Here is an 18,951-nt window from a genome sequence, read left to right on the forward strand (position 1 = left end):
TAACCTATAAACTTGCACGTCTCTTGAATGTGGTAGGAAACCGGAGCACCCGGAGAAAACCCACGCGATCACAGGGAAAACGTACAAACCCTGTACAGACAGCACCTATAGTCAGGAGTGAACTTGGGTCTTTGGCGCTGTAAGGCAGCAGCTCTACCGCTGTGCCACAGTGCCATCCCATATTTAAGAATAGGAATGCTCTCTTGTGCCGAATAATCTATTAAACCTCCAATAGATTTTCTTATCGGTATGGGAGGGAACTCTTGCACAAATGAGTATGTTTAGTTTATTTTTAGTTTAGTTTAGAGTACAGACAGCCACCATAGTCAGGATCGAACCCAGGTGTCTGGCACTGTAATGCCCCTGTCCCACTTAGAAAACCTGAACGGTAACCTCTGGAAACTTTGTGCCCCACCCAAGGTTACCGTGCGGTTCCCGGAGGTTCCTGGAGATTTTTGTCAGCCTCCCTACCTGCTTCCGCTACCTGCAACCTCCGGCAACCACCTGCAATCTCCGGGAACCGCACGGTAACCTTGGGTGGGGCGCAAAGTCTCCAGAGGTTTCCGTTCAGGTTTCCTAAGTAGGACAGGGGCATAAGGCAGCAACTCGACCACTGCGCCATCGTGCCGCCTCTTCCAACCTAGCTCATTGTGGTCATTGGTCTTTTTCTCTGGAACTGTTGCACTCCAATGCTGACAAACTATATTCTCCACTCTGATATTTTTCTCTTTGCTCTACCTTGCTGTACTTGTGTATGAATTGACTGTATTTAGTTTAGAGATACAGCACGAAAACAGGGACTCAGCCCACCGAGTCCACACCGACCATCGATCATCCGTTCACACTAGTTCTATGTCACACCACTTTCTCATCCACCCCCTACACACTAGGGGCCATTTTACAGAGGCCAATTAACCTCCAAACCCGCACGCACATCTTTGGGATGTGGGAGGAACATGCAAACTCCACACAGTCAGTACTCGAGATCAGAATCGAATCCGGGTCTCTGGCACTGTGAGGCAACAGCTCTGCCCGCTATAGTCATGTATGGTTTATCTGATTTAATTGGATATCATGCAAACAAAACCATGTCTCTGAATGGTGGTGCACATGACAACAGTAAACCAATGATAAACAGCAGAAAAGTTTCTTTGAAAATTAAAGGACGAATATGCGAGATGGGAATTTCCTTAATTACTAAATAATTTAATGTGAAAAAGAATTTAACAATTTCCCACGGACCCAACCTATTCACCAAATTTCTGCTTGTTCATTCTAACTTTGACATTCCTGGTAAGACTAACAATAGTCTTGCTTGGTATGACATGGAAGGAGGCCATTTGGCCCATCATTGTATCACCTCCCAGCAGAATAATCCCTTTGCTCCTCCCAACTTCTATGATTAATACCCCGACTGCTGAAGGCCATTGTACCAAAGGTGTAAATTATAGTTCCTCATTTGTACCTGAATTAACATTTTCTTCTCATCAACTCCTAATTGCCTTTGAATTTTTTTCCCCCTTTAGGCTATGATCTACAATAAGATTCTGTGTCTATCCACCTCCAATATGTCAATGGGAGAGATGACTTTGGGCCAGATCAATAATCTTGTTGCCATTGAAACCAACCAGCTGATGTGGTTCCTGTTTCTTTGCCCTAATCTCTGGGCCATGCCAGTCCAGGTATAGTACTTTTTTGAGATCTTACCAGTACTTCATTTGTGATGGCACATGCTGATATTGTATACTGTCATCTCTAAAAGGTTACAAACTAGATGTTCATATTTTGTTTAGTATTAGTTTAGAGATACTACGTGCAAACAGGCCCTTCAGCCCACCGAGTCCACACCGACCAACGATCCCTGCACATTAACACTATCCTACATACACTAGGGGCAATTTACAATTTTACCAAAGCCAATTAACCTACAAACCTGTACATCTTTGGAGTGTTGGAGGAAACAGAAGATCTTGGAGAAAACCCAAGCGGGTCACGGGAAGAACGTACAAACTCCGTTTGGACAAGCAGCCTTAGTCAGAATCGAACCCGGGACCCTGACTCTGTACGGCAGCAATTCTGCAGCTGCGTCACCATGCCACCCGGAATTCAATTCTCGAATTGAAAATAGTTTTATGCTTATTAGTTTAGTTTAGAGATACAGCATTGAAACTGGCCCTTCGGTCCACCGAGGCCACATCAACCATTGATCACCCTTTTGCACAACTTCTGGGTTCAAGTTCAAGTTCAAGTTAGTTTATTGTCATGTGTCCCTGTGTAGGACAATGAAATTCTTGCTTTGCTTAAGCACACAGAAAATAGTAGGCATTTACTACAAAACAGATAAATGTGTCCATATACCATGATATAAATATATACACACATGAATAAATAAACTGATAGTGCAAATAACAGAAAGTGGTTGGTAATAATCAGAGTTTTGTCCGAGCCAGGTTTAATAGTCTGATGGCTGAGGGGAAGTAACTATTCCTGAACCTGGTTGTTGCAGTCTTCAGGCTCCTGTACCTTCTACCTGAAGGTAGCAGGGAGATGAGTGTGTGGCCAGGATGGTGTGGGTCTTTGATGATACTGCCAGCCTTTTTGAGGCAGCGACTGCGATAAATCCCCTCGATGGAAGGAAGGTCAGAGCCGATGATGGACTGGGCAGTGTTTACAACTTTTTGTAGTCTTTTCCTTTCCAGGGCGCTCAAATTGCCGAACCAAGCCACGATGCAACCGGTCAGCATGCTCTCGACTGTGCACCTGTAGAAGTTAGAGAGAGTCTTCCTTGACAATCCGACTCTCCGTAATCTTCTCAGGAAGTAGAGGCGCTGATGTGCTTTTTTGATGATTGCATTAGTGTTCTCGGACCAGGAAAGATCTTCAGAGATGTGCACGCCCAGGAATTTGAAGCTCTTGACCCTTTCAACCATCGACCCGTTGATATAAATGGGGCTGTGGGTCCCCCTCCTACTCCTTCCAAAGTCCACAATCAGTTCCTTGGTTTTGCTGGTGTTGAGGGCCAGGTTATTGCGCTGGCACCATATGGACAGTTGCTCGATCTCTCTTCTGTACTCTGACTCATCCCCATCAGTGATACGCCCCACAATAGTGGTGTCGTCAGCGAACTTGATGATGGAGTTCGCACTGTGGTTCGCTACGCAGTCATGGGTATAGAGTGAGTACAGCAGGGGGCTGAGCACGCAGCCTTGAGGTGCTCCCGTGCTGATTGTTATTGAGGCTGACACATTTCCACCAATACGAACAGACTGTGGTCTGTGGACGAGGAAGTCAAGGATCCAGTTGCAGAGGGATGCGCAGAGACCCAGTTCTGCGAGTTTGGTAACCAGTTTGGAGGGGATGATTGTGTTAAATGCCGAGCTGTAATCAATGAATAACAGCCTGACATATGAGTTTTTGTTGTCCAAGTGGTCCAGTGCGGAGTGGAGGGCCAGCGAGATCGCATCCACCGTTGATCTGTTGTGGCGGTACGCGAACTGCAGTGGGTCCAGGTTTTTGTCGATGTAGGAGTTGATTTGCTCCATGATCAACCTCTCAAAGCACTTCATCACCACCGGCGTTAGTGCTACTGGTCGATAGTCATTGAGGCACGTCACCTTACTCTTCTTGGGCACCGGTATAATTGATGCCCTTTTAAAGCAGGTGGGGACCTCAGACCTCAGAAGTGAGAGGTTGAAAATGTCCGTAAAAAACTCCCGCCAGTTGGTCCGCACAGGTTTTTAGAACACGGCCGGGTATACCATCAGGTCCAGGTGCTTTTCGGGGGTTCACCCCTCTGAAGGATTTCCTGACATCGGCCTCTGTAACTGAGACTGAAATGCCATCACAGCGAATGGGGGATCGGGAAGGCACATCGGTATTCTCCCTGTCAAAGCGTGCGTAAAACGCATTGAGCTCGTCAGGGAGTGATGTTACACCGGCATTCGAGCTGCCTCCTGGTTTTGCCTTGTAGGAGGTGATTGCATTCAGACCCTGCCACAACTGCCGAACATCTGTCTCGTCCTCCAGTTTGGAGCAGAAGTCCCTTTTGGCCTTTTTGATGGCCTTACCAAGGTCGTATCTGGTCTTCATGTAGGCCACTGTATCGTTGGAAGTGAATGCCCTGTGCCTGGACTTCAGGAGAGTGCGGATCTCAAAGTTCATCCAAGGTTTCTGATTGGGAAACACTCGGAAGGTTTTTGTAGGGATGCAGTCCTCCACACATTTCTTTATGAAGTCTGTAACGACTGTGGCGTATTCGTTCAAGTCCGTTGCCGAGTCCTTGAACATTGCCCAGTCTACAGACTCCAAACAGTCCTGGAGTTGTTCTTCTGCCCCCCCCGACCAGCTCTGTGCTGTCCTCACTTCTGGGGGTGCGCTCTTTAATTGCTGCCTGTAGGCAGGAAGAAGCAGCACCGCGGTATGGTCGGACTTACCGAAGTGAGGGCGAGGGATAGAACGATAGGCATTCTTGATGGTGGTGTAGCAGTGGTCGAGGGTGTTAGGTCCTCTGGTGCAGCAGGAGACATGTTGGTGGAAGTTGGGGAGTGATTTCTTGAGGTTCGCCTTATTGAAGTCCCCAGCAATGGTGGTAAATGCCTCGGGGTAAGACGTCTGGTGTTTGTTGACCACGGCCTGCAGCTCCTCCAGTGCCAGACGGACGTCTGCCTGGGGTGGGATGTAGACCGCGGTCAGGATAACGGAGGTGAATTCTCTCGGGAGGTAGAAGGGACGGCACTTCACCGCCAGATGTTCGAGGTGTGGAGAGCAGGAGTTGGACAGGACTGCCACGTCGGAACACCACGCAGAGTTGACCATGAGGCAGACGCCCCCTCCTCTCCCTTTCCCAGATGCCAGGGTACGGTCCATGCGGTGGATGGAGAACCCTTCAGGCTGGACCGCTGAGTCTGGGGAGCTGGGGGTGAGCCATGTCTCTGTGAAACAGAACACAGAGCATTCCCTCAGCTCCCTTTGATAAAGCAGCCTTGCCCTTAAGTCCTCCACTTTGTTTTCAAGGGACTGTACATTAGCCAGTAGGATAGTAGGGAGAGGGGGCCGAAGTCCCCTGCGCTTCATTCTGACCTGGAGTCCTGCCCGACGGCCACGTTTCCGGACACAATGGAGGCTTCCCCTTTGTTTCCAGGTGCTGTACTTGCAGTACCTGCTGTTTCTGCGGACCTGCGCTGGAACGGGGATTCCCTCACAGACGGCAGCTCCAGCTCCGTAACGAACGGGGGTTCCCTCAAGGTCGGCAGCTGCAGCTCCAGCTCCGTTGTTGCTGGGAGATCCAGCCCGTCGGCTCTGGGGGTCATCCCGGGGTTTCAAGGTACAGTACCTTCTCACTTTCTCATCCACTCCCGACACACTTGGAGCAATTTTATATTGCGGAGGGGAATTAGCCTACTAACCCATGCCTCTTCAAGATGTAGGACCAAACTAGAGCACCTGAAGGAAACCCAGGAGGTCGCAGGGAGAACATGCAAACTCCACAAAGACAGCACCTGAGATCAGGAACGAGCCCAGGTCTCTGGCATTGTGAGCAGCAGCTCTAACAGCTGCGTCACTGTGCGACCCATAATATTACTTAATTAAATTGGAAGTTTAGCTCAGTTTAGTTCAGAGTTTAGAGATACAGCATGGAAACAGACCCTTTGATCGCCTGTTCACACTAGTTCTATGTTATCCCACTTTTTTATCTACTCCTTATTATGCAATAGGGCTAATTTACAGGGGGTATTGATGGGAAACAACATTGATGAATGGAGCTTAATTTTTACTCGATACTAGCATCTTTTAGCCTATAAAAAAAGCTAGTTACTAACATGCTAGATATATTGCAGATGAGACGACATCATCTTGGCATCATGTTGAGCACAGGTATTCTGGACGGCAGAGCCTGTTGCTGTGCTATGTTGTTCTATGTGTTCTATGTCCAGCCTTAATTCAGTTTTGCAGAGATTCCCACTGGGTTTTGTTACCCTGTCAATGATTGTGGTCCAACCCTTCAGATGGGAGTTGGCAATGGGTGTCATTGGAGCGTTCGGGGATGCTTGGAGAGGGGTCCTTGGTGGTGGGGGGGGGGGGGGGGGGGGGGGGCGTGGGAGGGGGGGGGGGGGGGGGGGGGCTACAAGATTAAAGAACACCAGAGACCCAGGTTCGATCCTGACTTTGGGTGTTGTCTGCACGTTTTCCCTGTGACCTGTGTGGGTTTTCTCTGGGTACTCTGGTTTCCTCCCACACTCCAAAGACGTACAGGTTTGTAGGCGAATTGGCTTGGGTAAATATTGTGTGTAGGATCGTGTTCATGTGCGGGGATTGCTGGTCGGGGTGGGCTGTAGGACCTGTTTCTGTGCTGTATCTCTGAAGTCTAAAGTGTAAAGTCTTTGGTCCTGGTGCAATGGTGTGTTTTCTTGTTCTGATTGCCAGATTATCATGGGCGTGATCTTGTTGTACTACATGCTGGGGATTAGCGCGCTGATCGGTGCGTCAGTCATAGCGCTGCTTGCTCCTCTACAATACTTCATTGCAACCAAGCTCGCCTACGCACAGAAAAGTACGCTGGTAAGTACCAACCCCACACATCGCTTTGCCCAATCCTCCGGTCATCTGCACTTCCATTCACCGACTGGCCAGGACTTGTGCCTGCGATCAGTTTTGTTTATTGCCAGGAACAGTGAAAAGCTTTTGTTGTGTGCTATACAGTCAGCGGATCTTACAATTCTATTGTTTTAGTTTAGTTTAGTTTAGAGATACAGCGTGGAAACAGGCCCTTCAGCCCACCGAGCCAGCACCGACCAGCGATCCCCGCACATTAACACCATCCTATACACATTAGGGATAATTTATACTTACACCAAGCCAATTTACCTACAAACCTGTACGCCTTTGGAGTGTGGGAGGAAACCGAAGATCTCGGTGAAAACCCACGCGGTCACGGGGAGAACATACATCCTGTGCACAGGTAGCACCCGTAGTCAGTGTCGAACCTGGGTCTCCAGCGCTGCATTCACTGTAAGGCAGCGACTCTACCATTGTGCCACCGTGGCCACCCTTATTTAATAGAGATAAGGTTAAGATATGAAGGGGTCTTAAAGGGGCAGGCGGTTAGAGAATAGATGTGGAGATAAGAAACTTGGAAAGAAAAATGGAATTACAAATATGGAATAATGCTGTACAGTAAAGTAAAAAGCTCCACACTCTTAAACAATGCATCAACAAGCATTCAGAAATTACCAGCAGATGATTCAGATACAAAAAATACAGTTAATAGTTCTAAATACCTCCATGACGTTTCTTGGTTCATCTTGTTTTCTGGTTCCCTAAAGTTTGAACCAAAAACAAAAACATCACTGTTGTCAGAATTACTGAGGATTATAATTTTAGTTTAGTTTAGTTCAGTTTAGTTTATTCATACTGGTACCAAGGTGCAGTGAAAATCTTTTGTTGCATGCTAATCAGTCAGCGTACAGCATCTCTGGAGAGAAGGAATGGGTGACGTTTCGGGTGGAGACCCTTCTTCAGACCGCTCATTTATGGTTGAAGTGCAGCGAAACTGATATTAACGATGACTTTTACGAATCCTCTGCAGGACTACTCCACGGAAAGACTGAAGAATACCAACGAGATCTTGAAAGGCATCAAACTCCTGAAGCTCTATGCCTGGGAGCATATCTTTACCAACAACGTGGAGATGACAAGAATGCAAGAATTGACCAGTCTCAAGAGCTTTGCTCTCTACACATCCTTATCCAGTATGCATTGACCACACTTGGTGTGTTGCTGCAGGTGTAATTAACATTTTCAGATAAAACGTTGCTAGGGTTAGGTTTTGCCGTTGGTTATTATTTTCAGGTGTATCGAGGTACAGTGAAAAGCTTTGTTTTGCATGCTATCTAATCAAGTCAAATAATACTGCACATAGTTTAGTTGTACCGAGGTACAGTGAAAAGCTTCTGTTGCGTGCTAACCAGTCGGCGGAAAGACAATACATGAGTACAAGGAAGCTGGTGGTATATCTGAAAGATACAAATTCTGGCTTAGAGCATGCAAGCTAAAATGATTCATCTGCTCGTTCCAGATCCACTCTCACTCAACACTATGCTTTCTTTTCCTCCTTAGTGTTCATGAATGCCGCAATACCGATCGCAGCAGTGTTGGTGGTAAGAGCAAATTTTAATAAAAAGTGAATATCTCCCTCTCCCCACGGTCCTCATCATGTCATAAGTGATAGGAGCAGAATTAGACCATTCGGCCCAACAAGTCTACTCCGCCATTCAATCATGGCTGATCTGTCTCTCCCATCTCACCTCATTCTCCTGCCTTCTTCCCATAACCTCTGACACCTGTACTAATCAAGAATCTATCTCTCTGCCTTAAAAATATCCACTGACTTGGCCTCCACAGCCTTCTGTGGCAATTAATTCCACAGATTCACCACCCTTATGACTGAAGAAATTCCTCCTCCTTTCTAAAGGAAAGTCCTTTAATTCTGAGGCTATGACCTCCAGTCCTAGAATCTCCCACTAGTGAAAACATCCTCTTCACATCCACTCCATCCAGGCCTTTCACTATTTGATAAGTATTCACCCTTTTGTCTTCCAATGCAGATTAAAGAGTGATTGATTTTCAATATTATTGTTAGAACAAGTTAAAATCAGGCTGAATGGTGAAGTAATCGGAGTCAAGGAAGAATTTTTGACCTTTTCAGCATAGTTTTGACTGCAAACTAAAAATCAGACTGAATGGAGTCAGGGCTGCATTGGAAAATGCAGACATGGAATCATCACCTTATGAAATAGTTTAGTGTAATTTAGTTCAGAGATACAGCGCGGAAACCAGCCCTTCGGCACACCGAGTCTGCACTGACCAGCGATCCCTACACACTAACACTATTCTACACACACTAGGGACAATTTACAATTATACCAAGCCAATTAACTTACAAACCTGTATGTCTTTGGAATATGGGAGGAAACCGAAGATCTCGGAGAAAACCCACGCAGGACACGGGGAAAACGTACAAACTCGATACAGACAGCACCCGTAGTCAGGATTGAATCCTGGTCTCTGCCGTCACCGTGCTGCCCCTTAAAATTAACTCACACCAAAGTTCATATTGAGATATGCCAACCCAAGGAACTACAGAAGCTGTTTACCAAAGATGACACACAGTGCTGGAGTAACACAGTAGGTCAGGCAGCATCTCTGGAGAACATGGATAGTGACGTTTCAGGTCGGGATGGATATGGATTATAATAATAATAATGGATGGGATTTATATAGCGCCTTTCTAATACTCAAGGCGCTTTACATCGCATTATTCATTCACTCCTCAGTCACACTCGGTGGTGGTAAGCTACTTCTGTAGCCACAGCTGCCCTGGGGCAGACTGACGGAAGCGTGGCTGCCAATCTGCGCCTACGGCCCCTCCGACCACCACCAATCACTCACACACATTCACACACAGGCAAAGGTGGGTGAAGTGTCTTGCCCAAGGACACAACGACAGTATGCACTCAAAGCGGGATTCGAACCGGCTACCTTCCGGTTGCCAGCCGAACACTTAGCCCATTGTGCCATCTGTCGTCCCAATTATGTGCAGACTTGAGGAGTTGGTCTGCATCATGACATTGTGGGCCAGAGTGCCTGTTCCTGTGCTGTACTGTTTACATTCTATGTAATCTACCCTGCTCCGTTCCATCCGACGTTCACTCATCTCTCATCCCAATGCTATCATTTCCATCTCATGCCCCTTCTTTCCCCTCTCCCACTCTCCCTTCCACTCTCTCTTTCCCTCTCTCCACCTTTACATTTCACTCCTTCTATCTTTATCAGACGCCCTTTTGTCTCCTTTTCACATCCAGCCTTTGTCACATACTCCACCCATCAGCCAATCAAACCTCCCCTCACCTGTATCCACCTATCACTCGCCAGGCTTTGTCCCACCCCCACCTCTCCCTTCAGCTTTCTCTCCCCTTCCTCCCCACTACAATCAGTCTATCCATTTCCCTCCACAGATGCTGCCTGATCCGCAGTGTTCCTCCAGCACTTTGTGTTTTGTTGGAGATTCCAGCACTTGCAGTTCCTTGCGTCCTTGTGTCTAATGGCATTGTGTTTCCTTTCTCTTTTGGAGAATGAGTTCATCGTGGAGTGATTGGGTGAGAGGTGTTGAAGATCTTAAATTTAATGTGATCAGTGATCGTGATTTTATTTTACTGCCTTCCAGACATTTGTGTCATACTCATACTTCAACTCATCGAACCTGTCCTCTGCCGTAGCCTTTGCCTCATTGTCCCTTTTCAACATCTTGGTGACCCCACTATTTCTGCTCTCCACTGTGGTCCGATTCACAGTCAAAGCACTGGTCAGGTATGGTACTCGTACATCGTTTGTAACATTGTGTTTCATACTTGGTGAAGACGTTAAACCCAGAAAAAGACACATAGTGATGGAGCAACTCAGTAGGTCAGGTCTGGAGGACATGGATAGGTGACGTTTTGGGCCAGGACCCTTCTACAATCTGAAGAAGGGCCCAGATTCAAAGCATCACCTCGGGTCTGAAGAAGAGTCCTGCCCCGAAATGTCACCAACAATATGAAGACAGGTCCTGACCCGAAACGACACTTATCCACGTTCTCCAGGGATGCTGCCTGACCCACCGAGTTACTCCAGTCTGTAGAAGGGTCTTGACTCAAAACATCGCCTAGAATCTGAAGAAGGGTCCTGACCCGAAATGTCACCCAGAGTTTGAAGAAGGGTCCTGCACCGAAATATCACCCAGTCTGAAGAAGGGTCCCAAATTGAAATATCACCTAGTCTGAAGAGGGGCCTGAAACGTCACCTATCCACGTTCTCCAGAGACGCTGCCTGACCCGCCGCGTTACTCCAGCACCTTGTATCACTTTTTTGTAAGCCAGCATTTGCGGTTTGTTGTAGCAAAACTAAACCCAGTAAGTGTTCCGCGCTAATATGTCAAAGGTTTGTGTGGAAATAAGGTTTATGGTGAGGTCTGGTCCAGAACTGTGGGACGGCCTTCTTCTGTGCTGCAATTACATTTTATATAGAGCAAATTACTCTTGAAACCTTCAGTGGGGGGTAACAGAGACATCTATGAAGCCAGTGGCAGTCTCAAACTAATTATCTGCTCCTGAAATTTGGTTCATGCAGGAATCAATTCTATCAACTTTTTATAAATTTGTTTTGCTGTGTTGTGGCTGTGGATAAGGAGACTGCCCCAGTATTCTGTTAGAGAGGGTTTAACACATTTTCCCCAACTAGAGACTTGCACAATACTCCTTAGTCTGCTTCGCTTAGTTAGAGGCTAACTTACTGGAGACTGAAGAAATCTCCCGACTACACAAAGTGCACAAAGCCATAATACTGAGAACTACATTCTGCTCTCTATCTACCTCATTGTTCTATCTATTGCACGTGTTTGAACTGATTGTATCTCTGTATGGTATACCTAACCTGTTTGGATAGCTTTAGTTTAGTTTAATTTAGAGATACAGCGCAGAAACAGGCCCTTCGGCCCACCAAGTCCGCGCCAACCAACGATCATCCGTACACACGTTCTTTCCTACACACTAGGGACAATTTGCAGATGGCCAATTAGCCTGCAACCCCGCACGTCTTTGGGATGTAGGAAGAAACCGGTGCATCCGGAGAAAACCCACGCGGTCACAGGGAAAATGTACAAACTCCGTACAGATAGCACCCGTAATCAGGATCGAACCTAGCACCGTAAGGCAGTAACTCTATCGTTACACCACTGTGCAAAGCTTTTCACTGTACCTCGACACACATGACAATCCTAAACCCAAACCTAATCTTGCACAGATGTTCAATAGATGTTTTGTAAAGCCTTCGGCTTCTGCTTCAAACAAATGATCTAGCGAGTTTAAATTTGACCTTTGATTTTGCGTGAATGATTCTTTGATGTGCTCTCTCAGTGCGTAAACCGATTTTTGTTTTGACCTATTTTCAAACAGCGAACAAAAGTTGAACGTATTTTTAACAAGTGACGAGATTTCCAACGATGGATTCCGGGGGGCCGACACCTCACTGAATGGAGAAACGTGCAAAAAACATTCAGGAGTTGTAAGTAACTAGTTAAGCTGTGCCTAAAGATGCGTAGGAAGGAAGTGCAGATGCTGGTTCAAACTGAAGATAGACACAATATGCTGGAGTAACTCAGTGGGTCAGACAGCATCTCTGGAGAAAAGGAATAGGTGTCGTTTTGGGTCAAGACCCTTCTTCAGACTGAGGGTCAGACTTTAGCCAGAGGGTGGTGAATCTGTGGAATTCTTTGACACAGAAGGGTGTAGAGGCAAGTCAGTGGATATGTTTTTAAGGCAGAGATGGATAGATTCTTGATTAGTACAGGTGTATGGGGAGAAGGCAGGTGAATGGGGTTAGGAGGGAGAGATAGATCAGCCATGATTGAATGGCGGAGTAGATTGATGGGCCAAATGGCCTAATACTACTCCTATTCCTTATGACCTTATGAAAGGGAAATGAGAGATATAGTACAAATGAAGTAAAAGTATGCAAAAAAGTAACAATGATACAGGCTATTGTTAGCTGTGTGCTAGGTGAAAATGAGCTACAGCCAATGAAACTCACCAGGACGACATTGAAACTAGCATAACGACTAGAGTTGGGGAGGGCTGATCCAAAAGATGGATGACTTTTTCCAGAAATCAATTTCAGCAGAACAAACATGCCCAATTTCGATATGACTGATCAACTGTGTAGCTTAAGATGAAAAGTTGGAAATTATGTAGAACCATATAAATCAAAGATAACATCAGACAAATCACCTGGTATTCAAACATGCTAGCTTAGAAGCGGTCTGAATTTGCAATATAAGGAGAATTGTTTTGCACAGTTTCTTGTAAAATATAAATCTTTTTTTTTCTTGATTAAATATCACAAAGCCCTTCAGTTCCTTGAGAGCCTTGCTACTACAGAGTTAAGTATCTAAGAACTATTAGCCAAATGTTGAAGAATGATAAACTATCAATTTAGTTTACGCTACTCTTGAACCGATGAAGTCATCCAAATGTTTTTCATGTGACTTATCAAAAATCTGGCACCCTGTTTGACAGTCATCCTTTGGTTGATGTTGCTGTATTTCAGTGTGCGGGGACAATCTTAGTAATAATACATCACGGAAACAGGCCCTTTAGCCCAACTTGCCCATGACGACCAAGCCGCCCCATCTACACTCGTCAAAACTGCCTGCCTTTGGCCCATATCCTTCTAAGCCTTTCCTGTCCATGTACCCGTCCAAATGTCTTTTAAATGTTGTTATAGTATCTGGCTCAACAACCTGCTCTGGCAGCTTGTTCCACAGATCCCCCATTCTCTTGAAACAATTGCCGCTCAGATTTCTTTTAAATCTATCCCCCTCACTTTAAACCTATGGTTCTTGATTCCCCTACTCTGGGTAAAAGACTCTATGCATCTACCCTATCTATTCTCCTCATGATCTTATAACTCTCGTCTTCCTGCGCTCCAAGGAATTAAGTCCTAGCCTGCCCGACTTCTCCCTATAGTTCAGGCCCTCAGGTCCTGGCAACATCCTTAAAATCTTCTCTGCATCCTTTCTGATTAACAACATCTTTCCCATAGCAGAGTTACCAAAACTGAACAGAATACTCCAAATGTGGCCTCACCAATATCTTGTGCAAGTCGACCTATGTAATATTTCATTAAATGTTTCATTTCCAACATCTGCTTCTAATGTAAAATCGAAGAGCTTGGAAATGGGTTTTCGTGGTCGGAAAGTTGATTTAAGAGCAAGGTGACAGAGCCAGGACAATGGTTATGAATGGTTAGGGCGGCATGGTGGTGCAGCAGTAGAGTTGTACTTACAGCACTTACAGCGCCAGAGACCCGGGTTCGATCCCGAATATGGTTGTTGTCTGTACGGAGTTTGTACGTTCTCCCCGTGACCTGCTTGGGTTTTCCCCGAGATCTTTGGTTTTCTCCCACACTCCAAAGACGTACAGGATTGTAGGTCAATTGGCTTGGTATAAAATTGTAAATTATCCCTAGTGTGTGTAGGATAGTGTTAATGTGCCGCGATCGCTGATCGGTGCGGACTCAGTGGGCCGAAGGTCCTGTTTCCGCGCTGTATCTCTAAACTAAACTAAACTAAATGAAGTACAGTTGGCAGGACGTGACCTCTGGTATCTCCCAGCGATTGGTACAATGGCCATAGCATTTCGCTCTGTTTATACCAGTGAAGAAACTGAGAGCATCACATTTCCAAGTATCCTGATGTTTTAGGTTAGGTGGAACTGTATGTATACAGTTTGGAAAGAGAGGTAACAAACAGGCCTTGATAGATTAAGGAAGTGAGCCAACTTGAGTAGATGAACCACATAGTGGGGGAGTGTAGTCATCCAGCTTGGACATATAAAAGGTCACACAAATGTTGTCCAAGACTGGTCCAATTACCACTGGACATAGCAAAGGATATGGGGCCATATTCCATTTATTGTGCCGGTAACAACCCTGGCCAATCTATTCCAGCACAACACTGGCATCTACCCAAAGGCTGTAGAATGCTCTCCCACAGCCCTCCCCACAGAAAGCAGCTAAAATCCATTCCTCCCTATTACTGTCCTACAATCGGGCGGCACAGTGGTGCAGCGGTAGAACTACTGCCTCACAGCGCAGACACCTGGGTTCGATCCTGACTATCTATGAGTGCTGTCTGTGCAGAGTTTGTACATTCTCCTCGTGACCATGTAGGTTTTTCTCCGGATGCTCCAGTTTCCTCCCGCATGTTTGTAGGTTAATTGGCTTTGGTAAAAATTGTAAATTGTTCCTAGCGTGTAGGATAGTGCTAGTGTACAGGGATCGCTGGTCGGCGCGGATTCAATGGGCCGACGGGCCTGTTTCCACTCTGTATCTCTAAATTAAACTAAACTAAACTAAGCCCTCTGCTCCTTGACATTTCCACATGGGGAAAAGGTTCTGAATGTCTACCCTATCTATGCCTCATAATTTTATATACTTATTTCATGTCTCCCCTCAACCTCTGACGTTCCAGTTGAAACACTCCAAATTTGTCCAACCTCTCCTTGTAGCTAACACTTTCTAATCCAGGCAGCATTCTGGTAAACCTCTTCCGCACCCTTTCCAAAGCCTGCAGGTTGTCCAAGTGATGGGGCGACCGAAACTGCACACAATACTCCAAATGCAGCCACACCAACGTTCTATAAAGCTGCAACATGACCTGCGGAAACAGGTCCTTCTGCCCACCGAGTCCGCATCGACCAGCGATCCTCGCACCTCAACACTATCCTACACACATTAGGGACACTTATGCCAAGCTAAATAACCTACAAACTTGTACCCCTTTGGAGTGTGAGAGGAAACCAAAGATCTTGGAGAAAACCCACAAAATCACATGGAGAACGTACTAATTCCATACAGACAGCACCTGGTGTTGGGATCGAACTCGGGTCTCTGGCACTGTAAATGCTGGAAGGCAACAACTCTACCGCTGCACCACCCTGCTGCCTGACCTCCTGACTTTTATACTCAACGACAGACACAAAGTGCTGGAGTAACTCAGCGGGTCAGGCGGCATCTCTGGAGAAAAAGGAATGGTGCGTTTCGCGTCGGGACCCTTGATCAGATTCATTTTTAAAAAAAATGTCATTAATATTTTTATTAGAACCAATGTACAGTAGTATAAACCGTGGCATATAACATAATACATTTCGTGTACAACTTCTTGTTTTAAATTTAACAATAGAGAAATAACAGAAGAAAGAAAAAGAGATAAAAGTAAAGAGTAAAGAAAGTAGTGATGTGTAAATCCCTGGAGTACCAGGAGTTAACACTTGATAGTTTGTGGAAGGATATAGATAAAGAACTCATAAAGATGTAAAAAAAAGGAAAAAAGAAAGAAAAGAAAAGAAAAGGGATATACCTACTTCATATCTTTCCACACCACTCACCCAGCTCTGAAACGGTTAATTTCCAGAGTTATGTTGCACCATATTTTACTTGTAATAAATCGATGAAAGGAGACCATATCTTTAAGAATTGCTCTGATTTTCCTGCTAGGACGAATCTCATATCTTCGAGATGTAACATTTCGGACATGCTTGTGATCCACATTTTAAGCGTTGGGGTGGGTGCATTTTTCCAAAATTTGAGTATGTTTTTTTGCCGTTATCAAGCCATAGTTAAGGAAACAATTTTGAAATGAAGTTAGCTCGGAGCAGGCTTCCAATGTTCTGAAAATAATCAATTCTGTGTTGGGGTCCAATTTTATTTTAAATAGTTTTGTGAAGATTTCAAAGATTTCTTTCCAAAATGTATGGAGTTTTATGCAGGTGACGAAGGAGTGTGCTATAGTTGCTTCTTGAGATAAACATTTATCACAGATGGGGGAAACATTTGGAAAAATTTTATTCAGTTTTGTTTTCGAGTAATATAGTCTATGTAAAATTTTAAATTGGATTAGGATATGTCTTATATTAATCGAGCATTTATGTACATATAGCAGATATTTATCCCATCTGTTTTTAGAAATGTTTATAATTAGTTCTTGTTCCCACTCTTCTTATTGCATTTGACGATGGTATCTCTATATTTAGAATGATATTATACAAGTATGATATTAAGTTATTTAATCCAGCCTTTCTGTTCATGTTGGACGACAGATGGCACAATGGGCTAAGTGTTCGGCTGGCAACCGGAAGGTAGCCGGTTCGAATCCCGCTTGGAGTGCATACTGTCGTTGTGTCCTTGGGCAAGACACTTCACCCACCTTTGCCTGTGTGTGAATGTGTGTGAATGTGTGTGAGTGATTGGTGGTGGTCGGAGGGGCCGTAGGCGCAGATTGGCAGCCACGCTTCCGTCAGTCTGCCCCAGGGCAGCTGTGGCTACAGAAGTAGCTTACCACCACCGAGTGTGACTGAGGAGTGAATGAATAATGCGATGTAAAGCGCCTTGAGTATTAGAAAGGCGCTATATAAATCCCATCCATCATTATTATTATTATTATTATGTGATCAGACTCATTTTATACTCAAAATCTCTTGACTGATGATTAGGATAAAGTTAGAGACCCAGTGATGGCACACAGTTGGCATTGAAGGTGAACTCAATCAGCTTCATGTAGGTTTGATATTGACGCTTGTGTTTTGTCCATCATACAGCACACCAAGGCCTTCCATAGAAGACACGCCCTGAAGGGGCAGCTGGAAGGATATGAACAGCCATTGCGGAGATACATACGGCCCAAGGAGACTGAAGATGTGGTGGTCAAGGTGACTAACTTGTCATTATTTGCAACAGTAGACAAGCAATTCTCACGTGACTGATCCCTTCCTGTGCGTGTATTTAGATTTAGTTTAGAGATACAGCGCAGAAACAGGCCCATCGGCCCACCGAGCCCGCGCCGACCAGCGGCCCCTGCACACAAACACTATCCTACGCACACTAGGAATCATATACAATTTTACCAAAGGCAATTAACCTACAAATGTGTACGTCATTGGAGTGTGGGAGGAATCCGGATCTCCCAGAGAAAACCCTTGCAGGTGACAGGGAGAACGTTCAAACTCTGTACAGACAGCACCCATAGTCAGGATTGAACCCGTGTCTCTGGCTCCGTAAGGCAGCAACTCTACTGCTGCTCCGCCGTGCCGCCCTCAATGTCTGCTGTGTAGTCGGAATTAAAGGGCAAGGACATCTCTCTTTATTGTCACAGCACAGGTTCGGTGAACTACAGATACAATGTAAATACTTGCTCGCTGCATCGTAGACTCAAACAACACATAAAACGCACACCTCCAGATACAGGGACAGTTTCTTCCCAGCTGTTATCAGGCAACTGAATCATCCTACCACAACTAGAGAGCAGTGCTGAACTACTATCTACCTCATTGGCGATCCTCGGACTATCCTTGATCGGACTTTACTGGCTTTACCTTGCACTAAACGTTATTCCTTTATCATGTATCTACCTGTATGCGCTGTAAATGACTTAATTATAATCATGTATTGTCTTTACGCTGACTGGTTAGCACGCAACAAAAGCTATTCACTGTACCTCGGTACACGTGACAATAAACTAAACTGAAAACTTACATTTTACAAGATGGTGAACAAGAAAGTGGCTGCGCAAAAATAAGACAGTAGTGGAAAAACACAATTAGGAAATAAGTCCATGGTAGTGCAAGAGGTGGTCTGTGGTGTTTTGTTACTAAGGTTGACATTTGGAAGTATAAAGGGCTTTCTCACAGTTAGGGCAGATGTCACAGTATGGCATAGATAGGGTGGACAGTCAGAACCTTTTTTTCCCCAAGGTGAAGTTTCAAAGACTAGAGGACACAGCTTTAAGGTGAGAGGGGCAAAGTTTAAAGGAGTTGTGCGGGCCAAATTTTTTTTACACAGAGGGAGGTGCGGGTCCCTGGAACACTCTGCCAGGGTTGGTGGTGAAGGAAGATACAACAGGGGCATTTAAGAGGGCTTTTGGATAGGCACATGGGTGTGCAGGGAATGGAGGGACTTGAATCACGTGCAGGCAGAGAAGATTAGTTTAACTTGGCATCATGTTTGGCACTGACATTGTGGGCTGAAGGGCCTGTGCTGTGTTCTACGTTAGACTGTAAGAACATTCATATTCTGTATTTAATCACTGCAATAAAGTTTCAATTCAAACAGAGGAACGGAGACCAAAAGGGAGCATGTTCAATGTTTGACAATGTAGGACAAATCCAATAAGAATCCTTGATTCAACTCATAGAGGAACGGGATACAATCCATATTTTTTATGATTGTAATCATGAATGTTTGGGCTTGCTGAGAGCATTTAGTTGAGAGATACAGCATGGAACCAGGCACTTCTACCCACCCAGTCCACACCGACCATCGATCACCCATTCACACTAGTTCTATGTTATCCCACTTTAACACCCA

The 18,951-nt window shown here is 45.4% G+C and overlaps 1 protein-coding gene across 1 annotated transcript in view; it reads left to right on the forward strand.

Moving 5' to 3' along the window:
- abcc9 (ATP binding cassette subfamily C member 9) overlaps positions 1-18,951 on the forward strand; it is a 155,782-nt gene that overhangs the window by 54,428 nt on the left and 82,403 nt on the right. The window contains exons 9-15 of the mRNA XM_033039473.1: positions 1,527-1,682; positions 6,424-6,558; positions 7,586-7,748; positions 8,116-8,156; positions 10,223-10,365; positions 11,988-12,096; positions 17,187-17,297. Coding sequence (XP_032895364.1) covers positions 1,527-1,682; positions 6,424-6,558; positions 7,586-7,748; positions 8,116-8,156; positions 10,223-10,365; positions 11,988-12,096; positions 17,187-17,297 — 858 coding nt within the window. The remainder of the gene's footprint in view (positions 1-1,526; positions 1,683-6,423; positions 6,559-7,585; positions 7,749-8,115; positions 8,157-10,222; positions 10,366-11,987; positions 12,097-17,186; positions 17,298-18,951) is intronic.

Source organism: Amblyraja radiata, chromosome 21 (assembly GCF_010909765.2).
Source record: "Amblyraja radiata isolate CabotCenter1 chromosome 21, sAmbRad1.1.pri, whole genome shotgun sequence".
Lineage (NCBI taxonomy): Eukaryota > Metazoa > Chordata > Chondrichthyes > Rajiformes > Rajidae > Amblyraja > Amblyraja radiata.